At 43.3% G+C, this 14,476-nt stretch overlaps 1 protein-coding gene across 1 annotated transcript in view; it reads right to left on the bottom strand.

Moving 5' to 3' along the window:
- The window catches only part of GEMIN5 (gem nuclear organelle associated protein 5), a 37,731-nt gene extending 24,959 nt beyond the window's left edge, over positions 1-12,772 (bottom strand). The window contains exons 1-9 of the mRNA XM_037044831.1: positions 12,537-12,772; positions 11,468-11,628; positions 10,633-10,814; positions 7,748-7,899; positions 7,421-7,540; positions 5,122-5,251; positions 3,844-4,009; positions 2,546-2,758; positions 1,509-1,594 (exon numbers count right to left, since the gene is read on the bottom strand). Coding sequence (XP_036900726.1) covers positions 1,509-1,594; positions 2,546-2,758; positions 3,844-4,009; positions 5,122-5,251; positions 7,421-7,540; positions 7,748-7,899; positions 10,633-10,814; positions 11,468-11,628; positions 12,537-12,702 — 1,376 coding nt within the window. The 5' untranslated portion in view covers positions 12,703-12,772. The remainder of the gene's footprint in view (positions 1-1,508; positions 1,595-2,545; positions 2,759-3,843; positions 4,010-5,121; positions 5,252-7,420; positions 7,541-7,747; positions 7,900-10,632; positions 10,815-11,467; positions 11,629-12,536) is intronic.
- Positions 12,773-14,476: the final 1,704 nt, after the last annotated feature.

The following is a 14,476-nucleotide window of genomic DNA, read 5'->3' as shown; positions in this document are numbered from 1 at the left end:
CATCACATTCTTAAACTAAGACAAGACTTTTAGATAGACTTTAAAGTGTTTGATTGTTTTTTTAAAAGAAATCTTCTTCTGAAGGGTTTTTTTTTTTATGATTGCGGATGTGATGTGTCAGTAAAAGCTAGTGTGGTTATTACCTTAAGTGTATACTGTATTTGTATGATTTCAGAATTCCAGGATTCCAGAACCTATGACTGAACTAGCTGTTGACTCATTTATTTCCATATGTCTATGTATTATTATAATTCTAGACAATAAACCAAAATTTCTTTGTCTAAAAGAAACACGGTAGCAGTTCTGGCTGAATGCCCAAGAATATGTCTACAGCAACATACCAAAAGGTATGAAGTTCCCCCTACTTCATACCTTTTCGAGTGTTAATTTGAATATTTAGATTTTAATAACTAGGAAATATGAATTTAATAGAATTGTAGGCAATTTTGTGATGATACAGAGCTATTTCAATTAATATAGTTTTAATATTATGCTAAGTGAATTAAGTCAGTCAAAGAAAGACAAATACCATATGATATCACTTATATGTTGAATTTAACGAACAAACTGAACTCACAAGAAAAATAAGGACAGATTCATAGATGGAGAGTAGGATGAGAGCTTGGGGTGGGGGTAGTTTAGGGGGTGGAGGGATTGAGCAAAAAGGAAAAAGGACTCATGGACATGGACAATAGTGTGGTGATTGCTGGGGAAAGGTATAAGGGGACTAAAAAGTAATGTAAAAAATACGATAAAGATTAAATTAGAAAATAAATAATAGTTTTATTTTTTAAATGCTTCTTTGAAATCATTTTGAGAATTAAAAATGGGAAAAAAATAGTTCACTACATGTAGACTATGCATAAGTACTTAAATAATCGCAAAAAGGTTAGGTCCGCAGTACGAGTTTCACTTGATGTGAATGAGCTACAGCAGGGGCAGGCGAACTTATCTCGCAGAGGCCCAGACGGCCAACCCTCCCAGCCTCTGCAACATGTGGCTGGGGTCGCACTTAGTCCACTCGCTGTGGAACTCGGCACGCAGCCCCAGATAAGATATAAAACAGGCGAGCGTGGCAGGGTCCCAACAGAACTGTTTGACTTGTTTATGGCTGGATATGAAATCATATTATGGAATTACTGTTAATTTTATTAAGTTACATAGATTAAGTATAGCAAAACGTGAACTGGTGAATCTCCCTCCAAGGAACAGAGGTGTTCTTTGAGCTAGACCTTCAGTGTTCCTGGATGCCCAAAAACTTTTGTAAAGGAAAGTTGAGGGAAGAGAAAAGCAAATAGCTTATATTCCTATAGGTCAGATGGGCTGAACCACCGTCACCTGAAAAATATTTTTTTAAATTAAATTCCAAACTTTAAGCCTTAGTCTCAGAGCCAAAATCTTAAAGATGCTTCCCAGGCCAATTCCGACGATGTCCAGGTCTCTGAACTCAGACCTCATCACTGACACTGTGGTCCCTGGCCTAACCTGAGAGCCATCTGTTCTCTTACTTGCTGGAGTAGGTGTCGTACAGCCCCACTTTTCCGTCATCGGTCCCGAAAGCCAGGCAGCCTTCCTTGGTCGGGTGCCAGCACAGCTGCAAAGGGCAGGACGAAGGGCAGACTGTTAAGGGGGCTTCGGGTTATCCTGCAGGCGTTCAAGGAAGAAAACTTCCTTGCTCTTAGTGTCTTCTAATTTATAAATTCTCATTATCGAAGAGAGAAACAAAGATGTATTACATGCAAAGAAAAGGTTACCTGTAATCTCACCATCCAAAACTCCCCATTGCCAGTATTATATTTTTCCAGAGTATTTTTTGTGAATAAACTTAAGATACATACAATTGAAAAAAATAGGTTCCAACATGTGAATGACGGACATGATACACCGTTGAGTGGGAATAAAAGATGCCAGGACAATTCAGAGAACGTGATTCTACTAGTAATTAACAGCATTTGGAAGGGCACATCACAAATTGCCCACAGCAGTTCTCTGGATTATGGAAGTCGGGCATGGACTGGAGGAGGTTTTTGCTTTCTAAACTCCTGTACTATCTGGACCAAAAAGATTGTTTTTAGACTAAATGGCTACAACAGATGTCTCACTTTGGAGAAAAACAAAAATATTATATATATGGTTTTGTAATGTGCTTTCTCTTTGGTAATTTGCACTCTTCATGGGTCATTAACAGCTTCTAACAATCAAAAAAAGATCTGCATTATCATTTCAAAAAGTTTGACACCACTCCAACATGTGGTTATATATTAACTTATTGCATCTTCCATGATGCACATCCAGGTTATTTCTAATTTCTTCCTACTAGAAAACATGGTGACTTGAACAAAGCTTTAATTTTAAATCCTAAATTTGGAGATAATGGGTTTGGTTAGAGAGGGTCCTTCTCTTTTCCTAGTTTCAAACTTTATTGGAAATACCACTGAACAACTTGTGATTCTCAGTAGAATTCATTTAAGTGAAAAGGTATTTTCTAAAAGAGAATTACTTACTGGAAAAAAGTTCACAGCAAGCTTAAAGAAAGTATCCTTACCGCTGTAACCTTGGACTTGACACCTTGCCAAAAACTTTTCACATCATAGTTGTTCTTTATGGAGAGTGTGTTCCACACGCGGATCATGCCATCCCCAACGCCTATGGCCAAACAGCCTGTGTCCACAGGAGAGAAAGCCAGACTGTAGGCAAAGCCACCAAGGGAGGGCAGGGTCCAGCAGCACTCCAGGGTAGCCATGTCCCAACATTTTACCTGAAAGGATGAAGGGTTAGGGCCTAAATATAAAAAGGATCAGAGAAACAGGGGGAAAAAATCAACATTTCAAACAAGATGGGTTCAGAGAGTATAATGTAATTTAACTATTCTAACAGGAACTGGAAAAGCATCTCTCAGGGAAAACACCAGCTAGTAGATTGTAGAGCTCAAAGATCTCTCAGCATGCATTTATTCCCAGAGATGCCAAGTGAATTCAGAGCCATACAATTAATAAACCAGAACCCAGGCCTGCCACTCACAAGTTCAGTGGCCTTTCCACTCTCCTGTATCAGGGCATTGCTAACTTTCTCTTTCGGCAAACTCTAAGCAATAAAGATGGCCTCTGGATAGTGGGAAAATCAGAGTTATTATTTCAAAAAGCAAAATATCTCTTCATACCAAGGGGAAGAGCAGTGCTAAGTTTTTTTGTTTTAAAAGATTTTATTTATCTTCAGAGGGGAAGAGAAGGAGAGAGGGAGAGAAATATCAATGTATGGTTGCTTCTTGTGCATCCCCTTCTGGGAAGTGGCCTGCAACCCAGGCATGTGCCCTGACCAGGAATCGAACTACAATCCTTTGGTTTGCAGGCCTATGCTCAATCCACCGAGCTACACCAGCCAGGGCCAGTGCTAAGTTTTTAATGGACACTTGTTTAACAGAGGCACTTGGGAGAAAAAGTCTATCAAATGAGTCTAACTAACTGCAAGAGTAAGGCTATAGGCTCTTACAGCCAGTTTAGCCTTAAAGAGGTTCCACCAAGAGCAGATGTTCTGCTAACTAACCTACAGACAAGGACACATTAAAGCGGAAGCTCGATGACCTCACACATCCTCACGCAGGCCCATCTACTCTTCTTTATCGCGTCTGCTTTAACAAACAGGCACTTCGGTGGCTCCTGGCTTTCCCCCTGTCTCTCTGCCGTTAATGTGTTCAGTGCCCATCAGTAACAGTAACTGTGAAATTGAGACTGGGGGCAAGGTGCGGCATGAGCACTGGCAGTTGGTTGGAAAAAACCCTCTAACCCCATCTAAGGTCATAAGTCAGTGCTCTTGGGCGCTGAACTTGGAGCAAGCTGTTCTTACATCTCTGTCCATCGATGTGGAGAGCAGCAGCTGTTTGTCATCCTCAGTCTGCAACGGACACAAATTAAACACAATTCTGGAATGATTCTGCCCTTCCGACGAAGCACCAAAAAGGGTGTGTCTCCGTCTCCAAGACTGCGTGAGGTCCCACAACAGCAGTTCGCCTCTGCGAAGGAATAACACGCATCAGCGCTCTTTCACAAGCAATCTGAAACTAAGATATTCTGGGACACAGAGTGTGGGCCCTTAGTCACAAAATAATTTCTGTTCAATGTTCCTTTAAGGACAGAAAAACCGTGTATTTTGAAATACGCACAGAATATCTCTGGAAGCATACACAAAAGCAAAGAGCCACCCCTACGGGGAGGGGCACCAGGCAGCTCAGGGAATCAGAGGTAGAGGGCACTTTACTGGATCTTTCCTTCTTCTGGGACCACGTGACTGTGCTAGACTACCCTCCGAACAAATTTCCCCAACAGCTTTAATGAGCAAATGGCACAGAATCCCAGAAGCTTTAAGACATAATTATCTCCTTTACAAGTCATGCTGGGGGGTGGTGAAGGGCCACGACCATCGTTGTGGTGCGTTTTATATGCTTTACCTGTATGACTTCATTTACAAGCAGGGGCCTTCTTTGTTAAATTAACTTTTTTTTAAAGATTTTATTTATTTTCAGAGAGAGGGGAAGGGAGGGAGAGATGGAAAGAAACATCAGTGTGTCGTTGCCTCTCATGCACCCTCCACTGGGGACCCGGCCTGCAACCCAGGCATGTGCCCTAATTGGGAATTGAACTGGCGACCCTCTGGTATGCAGGCCAGCACTCAGTCCACTGAGCCACACTGGCCAGGGCTAAATTCACTTATTATCTCAAGCAACTAGAAGCTGGTGCTCAAATTTATTTAATGAATGGCTATAAACATCCTAAGAGATAGGAAATACTGTAACCTCCCCTTTTTATATGTGAAGTAACTGAAGGGTCTCGCTCATCACCACAGCCGGTAGTCAGTCACAGACTGATTCTGAAATTCAGTTCCACCTGACCTCAGAGATCCCACTCTCAAGCACTGGGCTGTACTTATTTCATCTTTATACAACTCTGTTATTAGACAACACAGATACTGGTCTCACAATTTTCCCATTACAAAAGGCCTGTCACACCATAAGCCTCAGCCATTGCTTTCCCCATCTTCTTCTGTGTCTAGAAAAAGAAGTCTAGGAATTCCTGAGCCTATAGAAGAAAAAACATGTCAAAGAGCATGAACCAAACAAAGACTTACCCAAAACAGCTAGATACCAGCTGCGTCGGCGGATCCTTGGGCCAGTGGAGTGTCAACCAAAGGCGCTCTTTCACAGTTGGGTCTACACCTCCTCTTCGCTTTAGGAAGGGCAATTTCAAAGTCATCACACCTGCAGTTTAAAGAAGGTCCATGGGCACTCAAGATAATGAAACAACTATATTTTACTGTGTATAATGACCACATACCATGGGCATAATAATCCTGTATATAATGTGCCCAGAAACGTGGGCGCGCATCGTACATAGCAAAATACAGACATGTGCACAAGTCGTTAGCAGTTCAACAATAGAGTAGCCCCCATTGTCTGTGGTTTCAGATACCTGTGGTCAGTCATGGTCTGAAAATGCTAAATGGAAAATCCAGAAACAATTCACAAGTTGTGGATTGCACACTGTTTTGAGAAGCATGGTGAAACCTTGTGCTATCCCGCTCCTCTGTCCTGCTCTGGACACGAGTCATCCCTCCACCTAGTGTGTCCACATTGTACATGCTCCCCACCTGTTTGTCACTTAGTAGCCATCTAGGTCATCAGCTAGACTATTGTGGTCTCCCAGTGCTTGTTCAAGTAATGCTTTACCTAATAATGCCCCCCAAGTCACTCACATAACTTCTTACAGTATATCGTGATGACGGCTCTAGTTTATTATTAACATTATTGTTATTAACCTCTCACTGTGCCTAGTTTATAAGTTAAACTTTACCATAGGTAGGTACACATAGGAAAAGGAATAATATATATATATAGGGTTCGGTGCTATTTGCGGTTTCAGGCATCCACTGGGGCTCTTGGAAGGCATCACTGTCAGATAAGAGGGGATTGCTGTACGGTTTGTGGTTTCAAAGTTTGTTAGTGTGGTTACTTGGAATTCAGGCCTCATTTTCTCATGGTAACATTATTATGCACAGTGGTTAATACAAGCCTAGCTACTCTAAGTCAAGCAAGCTTTTACAGGCTGTCTTGGCAACTTAAACACACCAGGAATACTTTTTGGGAAAATAAGTTACCCAGGTGGTAACACAATCTGATTCTCCAAAGTTGGAAGGACAGAAGGTGGTATTCCTTCTTCTAGTTGACAAGAAATGCGACAAAAGGCACAGAAGGCATGTGGTAGCTAGCATGCAGTGACAGGGAAGTCTCTCCTGTCCTGACGAGCTACTTAACCAGTTTCTTAGTTCCGGTGGTATATCAGAACCCTGGTAGAACTTCTAAAAATACATGTGCCAGGGACCAACTCCTAGAGATTCTGATTTAGTAAATTTGAAGACTGTTGACTATAAGTTTAGAAGTTACCCTTCTAGACAGATTCTTCTTTTTGTTTTTAAACATTTTATTTATTTATCTTTAAAGGAGAAGGGAAGGAGAGAGGGAGATATGTCAATGTATGGTCGCCTCTCATGTGTTCCCTACTGGGAACTGGCCTGCAACCCAGGCATGTGCCCTGACTGGGAATCAAACCTTGATCCTTTTGTTCACAGGCCTGTGCTCAATCCACTGAGCTATACTAGCCAGGGCCTTCTAGACAGATTCTTATCCTGATGTTGTCCCCACTTGGGAGAATCAGCCAAAGTATGTCTAAAAGCTATCCACAAACCTTAAAATATTCTGTGTTCCCAAATTATGCCACTAGTTACTACTGACTGAGCCCTAAATGTGCTACTTGCTTTACATGTACTAACTCATTTGGACAAAGATGACAAGACTTCTATAGTTTTAAATAAAGTGGGGAAAGAAGACTGCTATAAAAAGAAAGGCTAGATTTTTTACTATACAGGTAACATCCACTCTGCATGGAGCTTCTCTCAATCTTAAGGCAAAAGTACTGTTCAAAGAAATGCCTGGGAAGGCTGAATGCCTGATGGTCTTGTGATTTGGATAACGGAACTTTTACATTTAAACATGCACTTCTCTATTGGGCATATATTATTTATTTTGATTTGTGCATTAAAAGCTCTAGCTCTAGTGATCTTTGCTATTCCTCTGATCTGGGCCTTGCCCAATTCCAGTATTTCCAATCTCACGAAAAACATCTTATCCTCTCTGCCAAACAGAGACCCCTCTATGAATGTATCAGAAACCTTCATCTCCAACACCAGATATTAAGCACAAACAGTTCTAGTCCAGGCTAGGCTGGGAAACAACTTTGTGGATAGTAAAGTGAATGAATTGCTTTTGAAAGGTGGTATACTCTTAGTACAACAAGGCAGAATAAAACACCTTCTGCTTCTACCAGATCAATATAGGTTACATTGCAAAAGAAATATGGAACATCAATCTTACCTCGGCCTCTAGAGCAGCTCCAGATTCGAATGGTCTGATCTTTGCTTCCAGTGGCTAAGTAGCAGCCTTTTGTCACTGGAGTATGTGCCCTAACTTTCCCATTAGGAACTTCAGGTTCTTCTAGGATAGAAATAGAAATTTTGTTTTTAATTTACATGGAACAGGCACTTATCTCAGAGGAAAACAGTTTGCAAGGATTCCTGAAACTTAGCTCTCTTTCCATAGACCTCATCTATAAAATCTAACGTTTTAAACATAATTCACGTGATACAGTTCTACCCATTGTGTTCTTTAGCTCTACAGATCCCTCCCTTAAACGACCCCTACCTGAATTTTCCTCTTGATTTATGGATAAACAGTCTTCACCAGGCAGGGGACACCAAGCTATGGAGTGGATCTCATCATCATGGCCCCGAAGCCTATGAATAACTTCTCCTTTCTTGCTGATGTCAACTATAACCACTATGCCATCCTTGTAGCTGAAAAACAAGAGTTAAAAAATATTTTGTTTCCCAGGAAAAATTTTGGCTTAGGAGTTATGTGCATTTTTAAAAGTTAAGCGCATTAGGGGTTGGGGAGAAGGGAAGAAGAAAGCATGAATGAATTCTGTCCTTTTCCCAAAGTGTTCATTTCATACTCCCTGATTTTTTAGACCCTCTTCCATGACCCACTCTTGTCACTGTAATAGTGCGCACGCCGCCCGGCACAAAGCTCAAACTGGGGCATGCTTGGGTTCTAAGTTCTTATAGGGGCCCAGCAATCCCTCTAATTGGAGATGAACTCTCCTAATACACCCCCCAAACACCACCTTTTGACCAACGACACTGCCCTTCTAATGATAAAGTTAACAAAAGTGGCAGAACTCTAAATTCTAGATCTGGATGCTCCAAGGCTCTCATTTATTGCATTCAGAAGAAATGAAGAAATTCAAATAGCTTTTTTAAAATGATAAAGTATTTTAGACATAAAGTATCTACCACCCAGCCTAAGAGAAAATAATGACCAATACAGTCAATGTGCTCTGTATATCTCACCCTAACCAAACTCTGTGCCTCTCTTCCCCAGAGGGAAACTGATCATTGTGAATTTTGTGTTTCACCATCCCTAGCCTTTCTTTTTTTATATTCCTAAATAAGACACAGAATTATTTTGTGTACTTGTAAACGTCATATAAAGGGTATCACATGGTCTGTGTTTCTGCAGCTTGCTTTCTTCACTCATTCTGTGTGCGAGCCAGCCACGTCGACAGTGCAACTGGCCCCAGTTCCTGGTCAGCCGTTCACACTGCCGTGCAGTGCTCCACTGGGTGAAGGTACCTCGACTCCCTGTTCATTTCCCTTCCGAAGGGAACTGCATTTTTAGCTATCACAAGCAAAAAAGTGCTGCTATTATTGTTCTTACACACACATAAGACAATTTCAGGTTTGATGCCTAGTAATGGAGCTGTCAGGATGTAAGGCACATACCTCTTTGCTTTAATGAAAAATGCAAAAGTGCTCTCCAGTTTTTTGTATTTGTATTTCCTATACACTACATAATTCTGCAGGGGAAAATGCCATTGACAGCTTTATTTACTTAGTTTTCCCCTTTTGTAAATATTTTTTTCCATTACAGTTTTACTAAAAAATAAAATAATAGAATATATCTATCTTTGAAGATATGGACTTTGAAAATCACCACGTTACGTGTTGTAAGACCCAGGCCATTGAGCTTTCAGGGAATAATCACCATTTCGAAGATCCTTGGACTACAAATCATTTTCATTCAACTCTGTGTCTGAATGAAAGACACAACCCTGTGTCTGAGTGTACCTGAGAGACTCTTCTCTTCTTGTGAATTGCAGCTCCTCTTTCAAGGTCAATTTGATTTAACGGTCTCTGACCCCTACTCGGCACTCTTCCCGCTCCCTCTCTAGTCCCCCCACCACAGCAGCCCTCCCGCTGCACAGAGCCGGCCAGTCCCCCGGCCCCTTGGGTTTTCAGCATTACTCACCCCACCTGTCTTCCGACCCTTCCCCTAGTGCAGCACAGATTTCATGCTCCATCATTATAATCGCTCCTTTAAATATAACTTTATCTCCTTGTCCCCTCTCCCTCAGGGCTATTTACACCATAAAATCTCAAACCTGGTTGAATTCAACAATCTCCTTTCTCAACCAGTTTGGATAAAGTCATGACCATCGTCCTTAGCTTGGCCCTCAACAGGGGTCACTGGACATACAATTTTCCTCAGTAAGTTCATCTTCCTATGCTCTAAGGTGACTGTCTTCATACTTATTCTTGCATCCAGGCTCTTCCCCACCCTGAATTTGACTCCATCTCCTCTCTGACTTTTGCCTCAGAGAAAATTGGAAGCCATTATAAGGAAGCACCCTCCTCCCAACCAGATCTACAACCTACCCACACCCATGTCCATAGTCTCAGCGGTTCTTTCTACTTGTGATCTGGATCCAGTCCCCTTTTGACTTCACATCACTCCTGCACTTGCATGGGTCACCCCCACAAGAAGCTCTCCCTCTCTGCCTCATTTCCTTCAGCATAAAAACATATTATCTCCCATTTAATATTCTCTTGACCCTAACCTGGCTTCATGTCTATGCACATTTTTTTGGTAACAAACTCTGTGAGAAAGTTGTCTCCATACATACTTTATTACTTTATTTCCCCCACCCCATCTCCTAAATCCTCTCCAATCAGACTTCTCTTATCCAGTCCTCCAAATGGAGGGAGGGGACATCTTTGGCATGGGCAAGGGGGAGGTCCACTCGAGCAACTCCTGTGAAACAACCTTGGTGATCAATAAGGAAACAGATCCCAACAGCAGACCACGTTCCCAATCTAGAGCCGAGAACCAGAGAGACAGAGCTGGGTCATTTGACTGTCCTGGAGTAAAAGTTACATCTGGGGGTAAGCAAAGAAGGGGAAAAGGGTGAAAGAGGGCGGTTCCTACATTGGGAGGTTGACTGGAGAAATCAGATGTGAAGAATGAGGAAACTATAACATCACGGAAACCAAGGAATTAAAAACAGAGTGGCAGAGACAGTAGGGCCTAGAGGTCACAGGACTAAATAAATGATCCCAAGGCTCAGAAGGAGTGGTTAACACCTGCAAATGGTTTCCTTTGAGGAATAAAGGGACAGGAGAAGGTAAAGCAAATGCAAAATATGATCCTAAGCAAAAATAAATGATCAACACAGATAGTATGGTACTTACCCAATGGCCACTAAATCTTCATGATGAGGTGAGCAAGTAAGACAGAAAATGGTCCTGGGTTCTATAAAGAGGTGCTGGCTGTCACTTCTGTTTAGCCAGTAACAGAAAACTACTCCTTTTTCATCTCCAGATACTATTAAATCCTTTACTCGAGGAGACCAATGCAATGCTGATATTGTGTGCTTTAAAACAAAACAGAAATGCATTTGCTTCTCATTTGTCAATGCTGAATTTTACTTAGTTTTTAACCAGTATAATACTACGCACATTATAGATACCTACTAAATACTGTTAGCACCACTTGTATAGAAAATGGTAGGAGAATTTATGCTACTGAGCACCAAAGAACCATTTACAATATTTTTTTTCCTTTAACAGCTTAATGGAAAAGTTCTTGGAGTAAATAAGTCTTTTCCTTTCCTACATTCTCTCAAAAGGCAGGTTTATCAAGTAATCTGGTTTAGAAGCAAGTTTCATTTACCGATTTATAGTTTATATGTGGAGTCTATTTCATGTAAAGAACCAGACAGTACATTGTCTCAGTTGCAACTATCCAGCTCTGTGGATGTAGCATGCCAGCAACCAATACTTAAATTGTGGACAATAGTTAAATGAACGACTGGCTATATTACATTAAAACAATTTGCAAGAAAGAGGCAACATTGCTGAACATTGGTTTATAAGTGTTGCCTTCCAAAAATGTTTCCTAAAATATAGAACTTCTGAAGTAATTAGCAGGCACAATTATAAAAGTTACTTTGCACAGTTGAGCTAGCAAAACTGTACTCGGCACGGATCTATAACAACAGTCTGGGAAACCACTAAGCCATGGTACCTGATGAAGTGCATGTTCTGTCACAACTGTTCTTGTCTCTACATCCCAGATTTTCACAGTTCCGTCGTCAGAGCTGGTGGCACAAAGGTTGTACTGACCGGGGTGATGAGAAAACGTGAAGCCAGAGACTCTTTCGGTGTGTCCCACCAACTCCCCTATGACTGCAAGCAGAACCAGACTCCAGGTTAAAGTGCTACCTAAGATTTCTGGCCAAATCATACTAATGTTAGATGATGAATGGGATTTCTCTTATCACGTGGTGTAACAAAAATGTCCAGGATCTCACAGTCAGCAACCCCAAATGCTCCTACTGGTTCTGCCATGTGACCCCAGCTAAGTCATTTTGCCTCACTGAGCCTCAGTCATCTCAAGTGTAAAAAATGCTGTTGAAAGTCCGTGATATGCCTAATTCACAAGGTGAGGAGCAGCCCAAATGAAAACTGTGATTCTTCTTTAGATCTGGCCAGAAATAGCTTGGTATCTGCTATGCCGCATCCCAAGTATAATCAAAACCTTGTTTGGAGCCTAAAAGCACTTGACTCAATTCATTCATTTTATAGAAATAAGTGTCATACGTTTGTAGGATCTTGTTTAAGGCCTGGTGCTGTAGGCAGCTCCCAGACGCAAGAAAGGGTCATAAGGGGTCTGCGCGCACTGGGTGGGGGAGGGAGGCCATAGATGTTAAAAATACTTGGGTCTACGCTGGGATACTTTCTAACCAGCGAGGAGTCCCCACGTGAGAGCGCCAAGAGGCGGGACCGCTCATCCACAACGTTGTGTAGCTCAATATTGGAGATCAGAACGCGACTCAGCTTAGGGGTTGTGAGCAGACTCTTCCCCCTGCCTGGGCCTCAGTTTCTCCATCTGTAGAGGGATCTCACTTAGGGTATAACAAAAATATCCAGGAACTCACAATCAGAAATCTCCAATGCTGGTACTAGCTTTGCCATGTGCTTTCAGATAAGTCATTTTATCTCCTCGAGCCCTCAGCACGTCTGAAGAAGTACACTCGGTACCTCCAGGGAACGTAAGAAGTGCAGGAAAAGTGGGGGCAAGGAGAGGGAGTTACCTCGAAATGGGGGCGTCCCGGCGATCGCGCCCGCGCCTGGGCCCACGCGGACAAGGAAGACGGAGGTACGCGCCGCGAACCCGAAGAGGCCCCCGGGCACGGCATCGCTGCATCGGGTGCAGTACCAGTTAGGAGAGGGCGGTAGCGTGCGCGGTTCCAGGCTCATGATCACGGGCCACTAGAGAAAAGGAAAGGGAGTCACTGGGCAGACCGTTTGCAGCCCCACGTTATAGCCGGGAAGGGGGCGGGGCCTAGCCTCGGAGCCCCCGCCTCCCCGGGCCCTCTGCTACGGCGCGCGCGGAGGCCCAGGCCGCACCGCGCACTCCGCTCCAGCCGCCTCAGGGCTTCGAAGAGCCGGACGGGCTTGGGAACATTCTGCTCCCAACCTCGCCCGGGGCACCAGGGTCTGTGGCTGCCTGAGCGCAGCCCTGGGTTCGGGCGTTCTCGCTTCCTACAGTCAGGGTACAAAATGACTGGTGGAGTCATCTTCCCGCACTGCGGGTTTATTCTTTGGCCCCGGTTAATGCAGTCCCATCAAGTATTTTTTTGAACACTGTGTGCTAGCTCTGGAGATTCTTTAAAGTAGCGGTTTTCTACCGGTGTGCTGGGGCACACTGATGTGCCCCGAGAATTTTGAAAATGTGCAAAACCCGACTATTTCATCAGGGGCACTGACCTCTTTTACTAAGATTGCCAAATAAAATAAATGACAACAGCCAACGCGATAATACTCGTCCAACGTGAATGAATTGAAATTATACCTTATTTTGTCAGAGTGTCAAAAAAAATATATTCTTTTGCCACTACAGCATTTTAGTAGTCTGTGGGCCACAAGATGGAAACGGTTGAAAGTCTCTGCCTTTAAGATATCCACAAGAAGCCAATGAACAAAAAGATAACAGTTCAAATCAGAACTCCAAAAGGGAAGAGTTTGTGCAGTCGGGGGGACATTCTGGCTGTGGGTTCCTGGGAACTGCAGGAGAAGAACAGAGCGACTAGTTCGATTGAGTGCCAACTCTGCGACACAGCATGTGGTGAGTGTGTGGGGGAGAAAGAATGGAAGTTTCCTTCCAGTTCACGCGGACATGCTCAGATCTCCGCACTCTCCTACACCTGCAGATTTGACACTCTCCTACACCTGCAGATTTGACACTTTCCTACACCTGCAGAGTTGACACTCTCCTACACCTGCAGAGTTGACACTCTCCTACACCTGCGGTGCGTGTTTGCGTGGGTATCTGGCACTCCTGCGCTGTAGCAGACGAAATCCGAGACATCCGTCCTAACGCAGAGACGTCAGGCGTCTGGTCGGCAGTAAATTTGGAGGCCGGCAGCCCTAGACGGACTCCTGGTTCTAACCTACTTTAAACCTTCGTTTGAAGCGGAGAGATGATGATCCATGCCTTGTGGGACTGCTGTGAGGAATACTGAGATTTAATGAAACACCGGCCGGACACACATGGTAGCGAGTGCCAGAGGGTTATTAACTTTTTATCTCTTGTAGGTCAGCTTGGAGATTAATAGGGTTAGGGCCTCGTACTTTATATTTGAACTGTTTGTTTTATAAAAGAGCTTTCCACATGATCTCTAGTGATATCAAAACAAAACTGCTCCAGGGATAATGATTGTATTTTACTGGCTAGAAAACTGAGGCCCACCCAGGGTCGGTGGCTCGTTCACGGTCCCTCTTGTCCTAATCCTTTCAGACCATTTGTGAGGTAAGGCCTAGCAATTTTTCTGGATCCCGTTGAATTTCCGGAAAGTCGTAGTTTTCAGCCTTTGTTAAGTCATTCATTCCCAAACCAGGCTGGGCTGACTACAGCTGAAGCGCCGGGCGCGCGTTCGTGGTCTCCATGACAACATCGCGGGTGCGGGGACTGCTGAGTCTTCTACTGGAAAGGAAGAGCGGGGAACTGCGCGTGCGTCTCGTCCAGAGCGGG

The sequence above is a fragment of the Sturnira hondurensis genome, unplaced genomic scaffold (genome assembly GCF_014824575.4).
Source record: "Sturnira hondurensis isolate 20B ecotype Veracruz unplaced genomic scaffold, ASM1482457v3 Scaffold0004152, whole genome shotgun sequence".
Classification (NCBI taxonomy): domain Eukaryota; kingdom Metazoa; phylum Chordata; class Mammalia; order Chiroptera; family Phyllostomidae; genus Sturnira; species Sturnira hondurensis.
Note: the sequence above shows the minus strand (reverse complement) of the source record. Positions and strands in the feature narration are given on the sequence as shown.